General features: G+C 37.7%; 1 protein-coding gene across 1 annotated transcript; it reads right to left on the minus strand.

The window, feature by feature from the left end:
• Positions 1–4,491: 4,491 nt before the first annotated feature.
• Positions 4,492–13,444, minus strand: LOC133886587 (aminopeptidase P1-like). Its single transcript, XM_062326278.1, has 16 exons — positions 13,198–13,444; positions 12,967–13,030; positions 12,421–12,560; positions 11,549–11,833; positions 11,336–11,458; positions 10,978–11,223; positions 10,094–10,180; positions 9,792–9,859; positions 9,223–9,286; positions 8,260–8,394; positions 8,089–8,169; positions 7,511–7,565; positions 6,306–6,410; positions 6,137–6,208; positions 5,870–5,994; positions 4,492–5,084 (listed from the first exon to the last, which is right to left on the minus strand). The coding sequence occupies exons 1-16, from the start codon at positions 13,309–13,311 to the stop codon at positions 4,917–4,919; spliced, it is 1,932 nt and encodes a 643-aa protein (XP_062182262.1). The 5' UTR covers positions 13,312–13,444; the 3' UTR covers positions 4,492–4,916.
• Between the last annotated feature and the right edge of the window lie 2,149 nt (positions 13,445–15,593).

The raw sequence follows: 15,593 nt of genomic DNA on the forward strand, positions 1-15,593 counted from the left end.
CTCCACTGAAGCCTGTTGTGCCTGAAGATAGCATGAAATTTGTTATGAATATACCCGAAGTTAAACAGATAGGGGCAGCTTCAAGTAAGCCACCAACTGATTACAAACGCATCAGCAAGAAGAAGACCAAGAGCAAATCAGGTCCAATCATTGAGGATGCTCCAAGCATTGGGGACTTCCTAGCTACTTCTGGATTAAAACAAAGGAACTAGCACGACTTGTTGTAGGAGCGGAAATCCTAAAGTTGGGTGTTAGATGGCTGTTTGAGTTAGGCAAACCTTTGGTCAAACCAGATATAGAAAATAACCTTACAACTCAAATACGTCGACTACATCTGTGATACTTGAAACAATCTAGGCAGGGTATACAAGCGTTCCCCATAAGATACAGAGATGAATATTTCCTCGACAGGAATGGCTCTTTCTGGGTGAAATTCGATTGCTTGTATGAATTGTACCAAGAAGATACCCTCGATGTGGTCATAATCAGATGCTGGACTCTGTAAGTGACTTGTGTATATAATTCATGTTGTATGATCTTGTACCTTGAAATTGCATGACTAACTTTTATTTTTCGTAGTATGAATATCCACACATGTAGACAAGAATTAGATAATAACCTAGGATTCATCAATCATGGGCTTGTCAATGAGGAACTTGCAACGATGAATACATACTTCACCGAGGACAACTTATGGAAGTGTCTGCTTCACCAACACAAGATCTTCGTACTCTTACTCTACAACTTTGAGTACGTGTTTGTGTGCTAGGGCGTTTTGCTTTATGGGCAACTCGATTATAGTACTAATTTGCTATGGTCACATATTTCTGCAATTTTTATTGGATCCTCCTTGCCATCCATCTAGACTTGAGCAAGATTATTGTCTTGGACTCACAAAAAAGAGATAAGACAACTTACCAAGACCTCATCAACATGCTAAATGGGTAAACTAGACCATTTAATCTTCACATCAATTGCATCTAAGTTTAATTGGTATTCATATTCACGTACAGCACATACACAAGATACTGCAAAAAGAGCATTGTCTACTTTCCATACAGGAAGCAGTATGATGTAAAAACCGACTTACTAGTATGCAGGGAATATTCATGTCTTGCATTTCATACTAAATAAAAAGGTTCAAGTCATTCCACTGATGAATCCTTTTCTCTTTAAGTGTATGAGACAGCTAAATCTGGCAACAATCTTTGTGGGTTCTATATTCTTACTTTCACGCACGCATTCATCGGAGACGGAGACACTATCAGGTTTCATGATGTTGAGGTATGAAATTACATATCGATGCCTTTTTTTCAATTTCTCTAGTGTTCAAGGATTAATCCTTTTGATTGTTCAAACAAAGTGCTTCAAACACCACACAAGTTCGTTACTCCCTACGTAAATACATGTCAGTCAAGAACAGATCGCCAGGTTCTTCATCGAACATGTTATCAACCCAAACGGCGAGTTTCATGAAACGATTGTGCTGTCGACGCATAAGAGACCTTTAGATGACACCATACCTTCTAGTAAGAGTATGCGATAAGGAAGAAGTCTACCTGGGGTTAGACATCGTATATATCATTAAGCTAGATTAAGTAGCTTTATTTGCATATTAATGAGGGGTATTAAATTACTATGTATTAATGAAGGACATGAATTACTATGTATTTATGAAGGTGTCATTATTATCGATTTACATTAAATATATATCTCATTGTATGCATGTATTGAGAGGAGAGAGATGTAGGAGGAGAGAGGAGAGGTAAAACACTATCGGCTCAGAGCTTCAACCAGCAGTGATTCCACGAGCATTACTACCAGCCAAAACCACTAGCTGGCAGTGATACCTAGGGTATCACTGCCTGTTGAAGGCTTGAGCCGGCAGTGATAACCTCCTTCACTACCGGTTCCTCGAGCCGGCAGTGATAGTCGGGGACTATCACTACTCGTTGCCCACTACTATCTCCAAAACAGATAGTGAAGTGAGTTTTGAAACCGACAGTGATAGCACTTTCTGTAGTAGTGAATGTTCATCTAGTGGTTGAATAAAGTGAACTTATAGATAAGAAAGAATCAGTCACCTTATAAATAAGCATGCCTTTTATTTTATTTTACATCATTCCCAATTCTTTTGTCTTTACTCTGGACAACTTTTATTTAGGTATTTTTTCTAATATTCAAAATAGTAATATTCTCGGGTTTAAACTAAGTGTTGATCATATATTTCATTATTAAAAAAATTCAAATCCTAATTTTATTTTAGTTGACATCTTATTCACATTAGAGTTCGAATTATAAGTAATATTTAAAAGTCAGCTATACCACTTAATTTATTTTTCAAACTTTATAATTAAATTTAGTCTGAATAAAATTAAATTGATCTTAATTTTAACTTACAAAATTAGTTTGGAATTTACATTTATTTCCATTTAATTATGTATATATTTTAAATTAGCTTGGAGTTAGACCAGTTGTAGATGGACAGAACAAATTTGCTTCCCATCTTGAGGCGCTTACATCTTCCTATCTGTATCTGAAACCAACAAACATTGCAGGAGCTACGCACGGTCGTACTTGACATGCATCTCATAAATCCTTGTGCTGGATTATTCCAAGGTTGAAAGTTTCTCTTTTTTGACGAGGCACGTTCTAAGGTTTGGTCAGCTATATACGGTTTTGTTCAATCCGGACATTTTTGCCTACGAGTACTTGTGGTGAGTCCGCGTGTGTGCATGCATGCATGCACGCACGCCATGTGGCTTTTGTAGTTTTCAACCGGAGCATTTACTTTCCATTGCATGCTGACTTATCCAGAGCTGTAATCGATAATGCGGATTGGACTATCAAGGTCTTCTCCTTCTAAATTAACCTGATAATTTACAGTTTTTTTCCTCTCCAAGTAATGTGGGGATCTCTAGTCTTCTCACATCCTACCACTGCTACAGAACGAGTCATTCGTGTCCTCTTTTACTGCTGGTTCACAAGCTCCAACAGCCGATTAATCATTAAGCCGCTAAGAATCAGCAATGGTACCTACTATCACTATCAGTTTGTATTACGAAATGGCAATAGATATTAAGAATTCAAGGATTAGATCATAAGAAAGCGTAGAGATCATTTTGATGATTGATTATATAGATACATGATAGATAAGAATACAGAAAATACTCAGTTGAAACTTGGTGGCTTCGATAGGAACCTAATTTGGTATAGATAAATATATACACATAGAAAAAAGATATCGAATATGTGTGTGGTTTGTTACATCTATACCGTCTATAGATGTTACAAAATTCAACGACCAATTTTGCGTAAGCTGTCAAGTTAGAGCTAGGGCTATTAACATGCTATGTTATGTAAAACTCTCTATATATATATTTACACACACGCATCATCTCTAATTTGCTTCATGTTCTCTTTTTATGGGCCTGTGGCCTTTTCTGGATCAGAACCTTAATTTGGACCGCCGCAAACATCGGCCTGGAACCACCGGTCACCCAGCGATAGCTTGGAACTAGGATACTTCGTTCTAACCTCTTGCGCACCAGGGTTGACAACGCGCGCGTTCAAATAATCAGCATGTTACCCGTGATCCGGAGACCTAGCAACATTTGATTACTTTCTTTCTCGATAACACTCGTACTACATTCCACGAACAGGTGCCATATAGGACATATAGGGCATGCTTTTTTAATGTTAAAGGCACTGGCATGTATATAAATAAGCGAGCATCGGATTTAAATATAGTTGTGTGAAGCTGAACTCCCACGACTACTCCATCCCTTCGAAGGGTAGTCATCTACAAGCGATCAGTTTTCTTATATCTACATAAGAGTGTGGTGTTGCCAAATACTTTTGTTGGATAGATCATGATATCAAGGATCATGTAAAATTCAACTAAAACTATGACTCGTTAAAAGAAAAGTAAAAGAGACAAATTTCAATATGTAGTAGCTTACTCCTTTGCTTTCTTTTTTCCCACTGTATTATCTGATTTTTGTATTCAGAAGAATGTCTTTAGTATTTCTCTCTGTGCAGATCGAATTCAGATTTGAAGTGATGTCACATGATTGAAATGTTGTCAGCACTACAAAACTATGTAAAAGAAAAAATTGTTACCATTTGAGGAAGGAAGCACTGAAGCCCATGGTATTCTCGAGGTATTGAATAAAAAAATTCTCGTCCCCACAATCAATTTTTTGGTCAAAGAAAACTGGTCCTTGTTGAATGAAAAAACTTGCATCAAAAGTAGTATAGAGCAGTCCGGCTTGAATGGAAAAACTTGGACCAAGTAGACTAGTCCTGTATGAACGGATAACCAAGGCTGTGTTACATCTAAAAAGTCTACCTGTATGTCCACTCGCTAGTCAACACACCCTGCCCCTGCATACTTTAAAGCAAGCCCGTTGTCAGCCACACAATACGGTGGGCATCAAGTATCAAATATCAACAACCATCGAATGCGGCATTGTAGTAGTGTTAACGTGCTACTGGTAAATCTATCCATTTATCATGAAAAAATGATGATCAGGACACATTGATATGTATATTACACACACAGGCTTCGTGTGGCTGAATATGATGTCATGGAAGTTTTGTGAACAAGGAATAAGGCATTCAATTTGAAAGCAAAGCCTCGGAAGAACTGTACAATCAACTTCATGTGAAAGATCCATTCAGCACTTGTTTTTACTTCCAGCCACACTCCACTTCAAGCAAAGATTGACGTAAAGAATAAGCCATCCTGTTCCTTCGCTGCTGCTACTCACAATTATTGAAGCTAATGAAATAGCTGGAGCAGCCAACCCATCTACGCATGGCATGCCACAGAAGATGATGAACCATTCAGCACAGCGAGGACGAATCACTGGTACAGCTAAACCCTTTGCGACATGTAACCAGGAAGAACAGGCTTAGCTGATCACAGCGATGGGCTCGGTGGCTTTCCTCAGCCATTCCTTCTCCTGCTCGTTCAGATGAGGTTCCAAGATTTTTCGGCAAGCTGAGTGGTAAGTGTTTACCCATTCCATCTCCGCAGGAGTCAGCAGCTTGATGTCTATCAGTTTCATCTGGTATGGAGCCTGCACAACAAAAGGGATTCATCAATAGATGAGAAAACAAATGGTACACCACAATATATTACCGAAACAGATTAATAAAGCATTTCGTACGGTGCACAGAAAATGTCATGAATCCCACTAAATTGCAACGAGTGAGAGCTAGTGCAAGCTTCACTTGAACTCTTGTTGAATAGATGCTGCAGCTCCTAGAAGAAACAGTGCACCACCACATGAAGGATTCCTTGCTAGGATGCCTTCTACCCATTAGTTGAATACAGAAGTCGAGATGCGTGAAAGCATAACTTACAAATTTATCACACAATAATAACAGTAACAAACGTTACTTATAAATAGTAATGTTTCCCATTAATGTGTAAAGCAGTAAAAATATATATATATATATATATATATATATATATATATATATATATATATATATATAGTATTGACTGAAATCTTGTGCTCCTAATTCCTAATCAACAGCTGAACCTAACAACTGCTGCTTCCCATTAATGTGCCAACTTCATAAAGTACTAACTAAAGCATCTAGTCTAAAATGACTGAAATAGTCTGAAACCATCGAAGTGAGACAGAAGACTAACTTATAAAGTAGATAATAACAGTTGAAATAATAGAGCCTTACAACCATAAAAGGCAAGGGAGTTGTCCATTACAATAGAGAAATTACAAAGCCACATAGACAATAAGAATATAAAACAATACTAAAAAAAACTGATGACCAGAATATAGTCAGAGACAACTGTAACACCGAGAGAGAATAATGAAATACAACAAGCAATGGTTACCCATGTTATATGTTCGAATGCCAAATAACCCTTCTCTCCGAAATTAAATTTAGTACTGGCCTCTTTGACTATTAGGACATTCTCCAATCTTATACCAAAATTACCATCTTCATAATAACCAGGCTCTGCAAGAAAAATATTATGCCATTAAGATTTTCCTAAAAAACTTTGCGATAAGAGAACTAACATAGCATACAATATTAATTTGACATCAAGCTGTAGATAATTCTGATTAAAAAACCAGCAGTTCTTTGGATATTTACTGACCATCTGTTACAGTCATTGATGCTTGCAGTGGTACATTTCGAGCAGAAGGTCTGAAGCTAATTAGATGAGGACCTGGTTTAAAAGCAAAACATGAATAGATCTATCATTTTCAGGTGGTTGTACAATCAAATGAAATAATAGAGAACAAGAAATGAAGCACTCATCTGACCTTCATGGACATTCAAATAAGATCCAATTCCATGGCCAGTACCATGTCGATAGTCGAGACCATCTTTCCACAGTGGGGTTCGTGCAAGAATATCAAGAGCATGCCCTATAAGTAGGTTCAATATGAAATTATAAGTAAGGCACTCGATCACAATTCAGCATATATAGTTATGCTTTTTCTAGATATATAATCTATAAAAGTCACATACATTGGTGTGGGGAAGTGGGATTTCAGCGTACAACCACTTCCCACATTCAACCACGCAATCCTAAAAAAGGAGTATACTTTATGAACTTCATCGCATACATCCACTTTCTACAGTCTAACTTTATTGCGCTGTGTAAAACTGAGATTTCTTTCTAGCAGTCACTGGACTATTTACTACTAACTACACAACTCACTGGACTGTTTACTACTAACTACACATCTCAGTGGCTAATGGAATTTTCCTTGCAGTTTCCATAGGTCACTGGACTATTTACTACTAACTACACGACTCACTGGACTGTTTACTAATAACTATACAACTCAGGGACTGTTTGTACTAACTACACATCTAAGTGGCTAATGGAATTTTCCTTGCAGTTTCCCTAGGGCAAAGAAACATTCACCAAGAACTTAGCATTCATGATGCAATCTCTATAACACTTATGCAGGCTAGTGTAGCATTCATGATGCAATCTCTATAACACTTATGCAGGCTAGTGCTCCCAAACGAGAACAAACGACCATCTGTCGTCCTTCTTAGCCCACATTTATCATGATAAACTAGCTCGGTAACACTGCAAGTATGTACAATGACTTGTCACAGCTACGCCATGTAAATAATAAGTAATTATTTGAATGTGAACGTTACTACAAACTTGTGTTTGAGGGACAACTGATAGAAGCCTCACTACAGGCATCTCTTGAAGAGAACAAACGTATTTGTAAGCGAAACGACTTAAATCTAAGGTCCTCTTTGGATACAGGGGATTTGAATCCTTCAGGCTTAGTTCAAACTAAATTCTAAATACTCTCAAAGAGATATCCTCACTCAAACATGGTAATTTTTTTGACCCAAAATGTTGATCCATGATTCAAAATGTTGAAACCTGGCTAAAGACTCATAAATAAGTGACTTTTTGCAATATTTCTATCATTTCCTCTGCAACAATGTCAAAAGAATTTTATACAACATATGATAACACAAAAAAATCATTCACCTGTTGTCCCATTAGGAAATGCAGCAGAATCCAGTGCGATGTGGCCTTTCAAGACCTAATTTCAATATGCAATACCACTTAACTATAAGAAATCAATCAAATATACTTAGTGAAATAAAAAAATATATCTCTAAAAAATAAAAGCTAATGTGGATTCTAATATGAATGGAAATGAAACATGTAGAAACCAATCAAAGAAGAAATTTACTGACAGTTTAGTGAAAAAAATAGGAATAATACAACAATTGCAATAGCTGAGAGCAGATGCCTGCCCATTGATGTTAAGGACTTTTTATTAAAACACAACAGTACCATCAGCCAAAATACTAATGTGAAGCAACGAAATTAAACTACTAGCCCATGCCAAAATCGATTGTTGGACATTCAATGCTAATCATGTATGGCATACTAGAATCAGAAAGTGGAGAAACCACAATGCAAAGGATACATGCAAGCAATACATGGATTGATGTACTGCTAAAAAAGGACATTTTGGTCGAAAATGAGTGTAGGATGATACTACAACAACTACATTTTGAACTCTAAATAAATCGTATAAGGAAAAAAATAGCACTTACTGCTGTGTAGCATGACTTCTCGTGCTCAGAGGGTTTACCAAAATGTACAGTTCTTGTAATGTCCGTTGTACCATCCAGGTACTGCATGTATATACCATAACGAATGAAATTGATAGATGCTAAGAAATCTTCTAACAGAAAGTTACAGTTTAAGACTGAAATATAGTCAACCTGTGCCCCAGAGTCGCATAGATATATTTTATCAGCATCCAGTTCAGAACATGTATTTGCTTCAGGTGAATAGTGAATAATTGCTGCGTTTGGTCCCACAGATGAAATCGTAGGAAAGCTCAAACCTTTGAAATGCTGAAGAAATATAGTAACAACTGGTCACAAGTTGCAGTATATCAAGAGAATGGATGCAAAATGCTCTCTAGGAAAAGAATGCATCTTAGATAGATATTCCCCCAACAACATCCTAAGAAAAGATGTTTAAAACAAAGATCTGTCAAGAGATAGAATACAACTGTTTTACTCCTTCCGTCCACTTTTATAAGCCGTATTTTGATTGAAAAAGTCAAAGTTCATATGTTTTGACCAACAATTAGTCGAATTATATGCATGTTTAGTGTACAGATGTTGTATCGATAGATTCATATTTCAAAGTGCTTTTAATATGTTGATTTGTAGTAATTGACCATATATTGTAAGAAAATTAAAGGTCAAAAACTCAAAATCTACTTTTGAAGACTTTTTCATACCAAAATATGCCTTATAAAATGGACAGAGGGAGTATTTACCAACAGTCTCAACGTAGTAATAGTCATGCTTTACTGGTCTAATCTAAATAATAGTAAACATCATTATCGAAATAACAAAAGACAAATGAAGTCAATAAAAGAAGTTTCTTCAATGAAGATTAACTCTGAACAGACAACTAAAAGTAACTGGGACTTGATTTTAAAAACAGAATTTACAGTAGTTACAAAGGACATTACAAGTCACTTAAACTGGTTCCTAGATGATTACAAGGAACTTTGGTTTGTTTAGCAAACTGAAAAATTCCATAAATACTAGAAGTGATATTTTCTGGGCTATCTTCCAAAACTGAGTAAGAACAGGAACAATAGTAGGTGTTGAGAGTTAAATCAAACTATAACTGAGCTTGAAAAGGGTGATGTTGTTGCAGTATACCTCTTTTGTTGCACGGAAGCCTTCAAGTTTATCACTCACAGAAACCTCGGTAAGTTTTGTTTCCCTACAGGTAAAAGAATAGATTAAAACAGCCAAATTTAGATTGGAGACCAAGAAAACGTACATTGGAGTCTTATAAATAATAATTATAGCAAATTAAAATGGTTGATTGTTATGATGCAAAGCTCAAAAAAGGCATCGAAAAAACTCATGTAAACCACTCAGTAAGTCATTTTAAGTACCAAAGTCCTCCAACACAAAACCATCAAGATCTTGATTAAACTAAAACTACAGGGTAAGTCACAGTGCCTCACAATACCAGAGCTACCATGAAGGCATGGCAAGATTCTTTTATAAATATTAAAAAATAAGTATAATCTCGCATATGATGTATAACAACCGTACAACATCATGTGCAGACCATTATGTAAAATTGCTAACAGCCCTAATCTATTAACAAACCGAAGCCCCTCCAAGTTCAATGATGTATAACATCAAAATTATGCACGCGATAGACAATCATATGATGCTCAAAATAAACTACAAGCACAGATGTAGGGTACACCTACAAATGTTCCTTTTTCTGTGATCCCTTAGCCTCACTGAAGTAACCAGAAGCTCCATAGTTCTGTTGCATCTGGATTTATAAGGGGGGTAGAACATCAGAGCAAGCACAGAACAAAAATTATCATGGTAAAGAGGCTAATTAGTAAACTTGAGCATCATCAAAGCACACAAGTGCCTTTGAAGATGAAAATAAAACTGGCACTTCCCACAAATGAATGCAGATGCAAACTATTTTCTGGTGGAGTTTATAATAGAAGTCCAAGTGCAGCCAAAAAATTGTATAAGAAATATATATCCAACTGACCTGATTATCCAGCCAAGCAAGGTATTGCACAACAGCTGCACCATCTCGAATATGTGCCTTCCTCAAACCATCCAGCTCTATGGGATTCTATACAAACATTGCAAAGAAATTGAAATACCTATTCTATTGGTTCATATCAACCTACCGTGTTATATTGTAAGCTCCAAAGTTAGGGTTGATGTGCGTGATTGATGGTGTTCTCAATGGACACATAGATACAAGTGCCCATCCAGATGGCCCATATCACTTTAAAGATGTTCAAGTGTGAGCATAAGTAGTTGCAACAATTGAATAACCAATGTTGCAACTCTAGCTCAATGATTAGGGAACCATACAGTCCTAAATGAAATATCTGCTTAAGTTGATAGCACATCTTTTTTCACTAGAAACAGATGGTTATTACTTCAACTAAAATATAAGCAGCATCTTTTCTTTGCACAGGAGTGTGAGCAGTATCTTTAGTTAATCAGCAGACTGGCGCACCATTGCTGCTTAATTACTGTAACATTTTATGCTAAATGAGCTAGAGCAGTTATGTTGCTCAATTTAAACGTTTCCTTTTATTTCATTTCCACTTACGTTACGTTGAATTCATGACTCATTCCGATTTAACCAGAAATCACAGGCTTGTGATAATTAATTGAGCATCTCATAAATCCAGCTCAAACTAGCGCATTCAGATATCAAATTGAGGGCAAACTAGCCAGTTGCATTTTGTATGCTTGCATGCAGAGCATAAACATTCTTGGTAATACTAGATTCCAAGGAGTGAACAAATCTACCATGTGGTATTGGATTATATTGAAAAAGATACACGTGACTGCTTGCATAAAAATTTAATGTCAAAGACTAGCACAAGGAATGATGGAAGTAACTAAATTCACCTTAACAGCCTTTGGAAGAGCAATGGGTGATTGCAGCATCAGAACTTGATGCACACTCAGCTTTGAGTAGAGTGAAAGGCAACATGAATTTGAATCAATCCAAATTTTTGAATTCTGCATCCCGTCATGTGAGCTACCATCAACTGCAGAACCATTTAGCTTTCCAGATGCAAGTAAGCTTACATCCGATTGAACAATACTATACTCTCTTATATCAATTCCATTTTCAGCCATGTAATTCTGGACCTGGACCATAGAAGAATCACAGCACAAATGCGTTACATGACATACCCTTCAAAATGATGACCACCGACAACATATAGTGAAATAAAAAAAATTGCTCAGTCAATCAACTGACCTCGACTGATACTTTTTGCTTATCCACATAAAAGAAAGCACTATGCAAGGTTACAATTGCATAAGAATGAACCACAGGGCTATAATTCACATCATCTCCTCGAATATTATATAACCAAGCAACCTAAAGAAGCATTAAAAATAGGAAATTAAAGAAATAATAAGTCTACAAAATTTTGAGATACAGACACAAACTCAATTGAATATAGTGTACCTCATCAAGGGCAGTAGTTATAATGCCATAAGCTTTTTCATGTAGAAGCTTTTCTCTTAACTCCTTTATCTTTTCTGATACACTACGCCCCGCAAACTCTACAGGGTGCACAACTACAGGTAGAGCTTTAACTGGAGGGCGATCCTTCCATATTTCATCCACCAAGTCAGAAGAAAGGTGAAACAACATCTGATGCTCCTTTGAAAATGCTTGTTCATATCTTTGAGCAGTGTCAACAGAGATGCACCATGGATTAATTCCAATGATAGCTTCATCTGACATATTCTGATAGCAAACAACAGACAAGCCAGAAATTAATCAGAAATAAAAGTATTCGATACAGAACAACCAAACAACTAACTAAATCTCCAAAACCATAAAAAAAATATCATGATAATTGTGGTAGTCTTTTGACAACAAAAATAAAACTTCAAGTAACTATCTTATTTCAGGTTACAGATAGTGAGATGGGAATCAAATTAAGATTTTAACTGTTTTGAATTTTTTTACAACTCTTGAAAAAACCAACCAGCAGCAAATCAAGTACACAACACTTCGATTCACATATACCAAAGCAGCTATTGAAGTAGAAATTCGGGTCTACTGCAGGAACAAAAAGAACAAATATATGTCTGTGGTGTTACCATAAATGCTGCAGTACATCTGTCTCAATATTTTTTTTAAAAAAGTGAGGAGACAAGCATGAGGCGAACAAGAAAACCATGACTGTGATTTCTCAACAAGTTGTGACAATTCAAAAACCTAGTGTATAGCCCAATTATTGTCATGTACAAGCTTGTGTCCGGCCTTTCTATGCGGAACTTAGAAGGTTGAATTCACAGATATTCTTGAGAAAGGAGGCCAATACTGACATCAGCTATCCAAATTTCTACTGGTGGGTCCTCTCCAATGCGCATGAGTTTCCAGCGATCACTCAGTTCCTGAGTCGCCTGCAAGAAGTAGCGTCCATCCGTCCACAATAATGCTTCTTTCATCGTGATAAGAGCCAAACCTGTTTTAAGGATTCAACATACACAATAATTGAGAAACTAATGCAGCTAACAACAACTGAAGAAGTAAAGAAGGAATAAAAATCTAGTTTGGTTTATACTGAACCTAAAGCTTACACAATACAAACCAATTTAGGACTTCCAATACAAAGGACCGAATGGGGTTATATATTGTTTTTGTTAAGGACTCCATCACAACCACAAGTAGCAAAAAGGTTACATTCTTGTCCTGACCAATCATTATTTTGCTTATTGGTTGAAGGCTAGTAGAAGAAACACAGATTTTATTTTTGGTAACATTGAACACGCTAGTTCGAAAAATGCATCTTAGTCAGCTATAATTTTTCAAAAATGCATAGCATTAACACAGTTTGTCTTAAAGTTTTGACCCACTACCCTGATACGTACCAGCGCTCCCACTGAACCCAGAGATGAACTCCCGTCGCTTGTCCCGCTCTGACACGTACTCGCTCTGCACAAACAATCCACAGTCATCATCAGGCAGAGGAACGAGCCGATCGAACAGAAAGGACGATCGAACGAAACCCTAGGCTCAGCCCACCCGAGCCCAATCAGATCTGCTCCGCCCCTGATCGGTCCCGATCTGCGCGGTCGGCAGGGCGACGGCACGGGACTGACCTGGTGCGCGTCCTCGGAGGGGACGAGTAGCGCGTGGAGCGGCGGCGAATGGGCCGCCATGAGCGCGCGGATCGCGTCCAGGTGCTCGTCCCTCGCTGCCGCCGTCGCCCCCATTCTCCCCGCCGCCGCGACCGCAAGCCCCCCTCGCTTCGTCCGATGGGAACTGCCGAAGTGCAGCAGTTTGTTGGCTTTTCGGACGCGAAAGGAGGAACGGAATTAATATCTTCTCGGGCCGTACAATGGAAAGCCTTCGGCCTGATCTTGAGCCGTGTCTTTATCGGCGGCGAGGATTTTTTGCAGAGACGGGAAGGAGGTTGGGTGCACGAGTGCTGATCTGACACGTGTCGACTTTGAATTGGCATCGGCTTGGGCCAGCCCACGGTTAGAATTCGACCTTTTCGAAAAATCTGAATATTAATATATATATTAATATTTGTAAAATTATATGGCCGTTTAAAAAATTTACAAGGTGTTATCATCGCCAGTTCATCAGCCTCGCGGGCAAGACCTTCACTATTGTGACACCAGATAGATTCACCTAGAAGATATCGCTTACTATTTGAACGACACCTTATAGATATAAAATGCGGCACGCCGCCCCAGCCGACGTCAGTACTATCATTTCCTCTCAGTTGATCCAAGAGAGAGGAGACAAGAGGAGGTGAGGGGAGAGGAGAGTAGAGGAGTGGAGGGTGAAAAAAATTTACGACGAAGTCTTGTCAGAAGAAAGAGGTATGTTTTTTTATAAGCCTGCAGGATAGCCAGTAGTGTTAAGTTTTGATATATATTATAGGTTAGATATAATATATTTTTAAAAAAACCAGGTATGATAGTCACTAGACGTAGGTTAGAATGTAGATTTAGGTTTAGAATTAGGGTTAGATATAGTTTAACAATTAAATCATGATTGTATGTATATTTTAATAATTAGATGTAGTATTTGGACATAAGTTATATATTAGATGTAGGATTTATATATAATGTAGGTATAACTGAGGTAGTAGTTGTAGGATTTAGAGATGTTTTGTCGAAGATTTGTTCCCGATAATATATCCGTAATTGAGCTAGGTACCTTCGATATCAGGGATCGAGTATAAAACAAGACACGATATAGACAGGTTCGGCCCCCCGATTGGAATAATACCCTACGTCCTGTATGGATGTTGTTGTATATGTATTGTATCAAGTACAACCAATACAGCTAGACCTAATACAAGGAGTAGATCGGATCTAAGCTAATCTAGGGATAAAGTCGTTGAGTATCTCCAGGAGCTATAATCTTAGTGCTTGCGTCAAGTTGATGGTTTGCGAGTTAGGTTCTCTGTTGTCCCCCCCCCCTCTGGGGCCTAAGTCCCCGCCTTATATAGAGATCCTAGCGCTACCCTGGATCTAGCCATAGTCGATAGTGAGTCCTTTGTCTTGTCGGCCAATGCAAGGCAACCGAATGCAACCTGGATATTAATCATACTAAGGTCGGTTAACCCGATCGAGACCTTCCTAGTATAGGTTTTGGAAACCCTTAAGTATACCGAGTCCCGCAGATTCAAGTCCGCAATTTCCAGAGTCGTTGATGATGTACACAATGTATCTTGTCCAGATGTGGTGTTCTGCCCTCTCCTCTGCACGTGAGCCCACCCTCAAAGGAGGCCTTCTCTGACTTCTCCATGGATGAGGAGAAGGCTAGCGGTGATGACCTCTAGTGGTGGAAAGGCTCTCTACTGCTGTCGGGCTCGACGGATACTCTGGCGGGCTCAGAGGAGGTGGAAGAGGATGGTGGCTTCACTATGGACGAAGATAGCTAGGATAGTGTAGCGGTGATATGCTAAAATATAGTAATCATCATGTATTGATCTTATTTTGTGTATAATGAAAATATTAGTTTAAAAATTAAATTGTCTTGCATTTAAATTCATTATTGCATTTAAATTTAATCTTGTGCTTAAACTCACTTCATATGTAAATTATCTTGTGTTAAATTTTGGCACCAAGTATATGTAGTAGTAACAAGTTAAAAGGAATATATTCTAAAACCCTAGCATGAAACACAAATTAGTTCAATTGGTATGAGGTTTGGGGGTAAAATGGTTGGATCACTAGCATGAAGTCCCGAGTTTGATCCACAGGTGACCCACTAGCAAAAGTGGTGCGAAAAAATAGGGGATTACTACAATGATGCCTAAGTGATCCAGCTACTGTGTAGTATTTTTTTTATTTTTCACACATTTTACTATTTTTTACATCTTAGGTCTTTGATGCTCCAACGATTCTAACATCAAACCATTAAAAATAACTAACTATCTTAGATGACTCTTCACTTATCGAAAATAACATACTATTATCATTCACTCTATAACTATGACAATTTAGAAACCGTGTAACACTAGTTTTTCGGAACC

The sequence above is a fragment of the Phragmites australis genome, chromosome 12 (genome assembly GCF_958298935.1).
Source record: "Phragmites australis chromosome 12, lpPhrAust1.1, whole genome shotgun sequence".
Taxonomy (NCBI): domain Eukaryota; kingdom Viridiplantae; phylum Streptophyta; class Magnoliopsida; order Poales; family Poaceae; genus Phragmites; species Phragmites australis.

Bases quoted from the DNA above. Each gene is read 5' to 3' on its own strand.
- LOC133886587 (XM_062326278.1), bottom strand. From the start codon at position 13,311: ATGGGGGCGACGGCGGCAGCGAGGGACGAGCACCTGGACGCGATCCGC. The intron at 11,459-11,548 runs GTACACTATATT...ATGCTTCTTTAG, and splicing joins TAACTACTGCCCTTGATGAG to GTTGCTTGGTTATATAATAT. The intron at 11,224-11,335 runs GTCAGTTGATTG...TCTATGGTCCAG, and splicing joins AGCAAAAAGTATCAGTCGAG to GTCCAGAATTACATGGCTGA.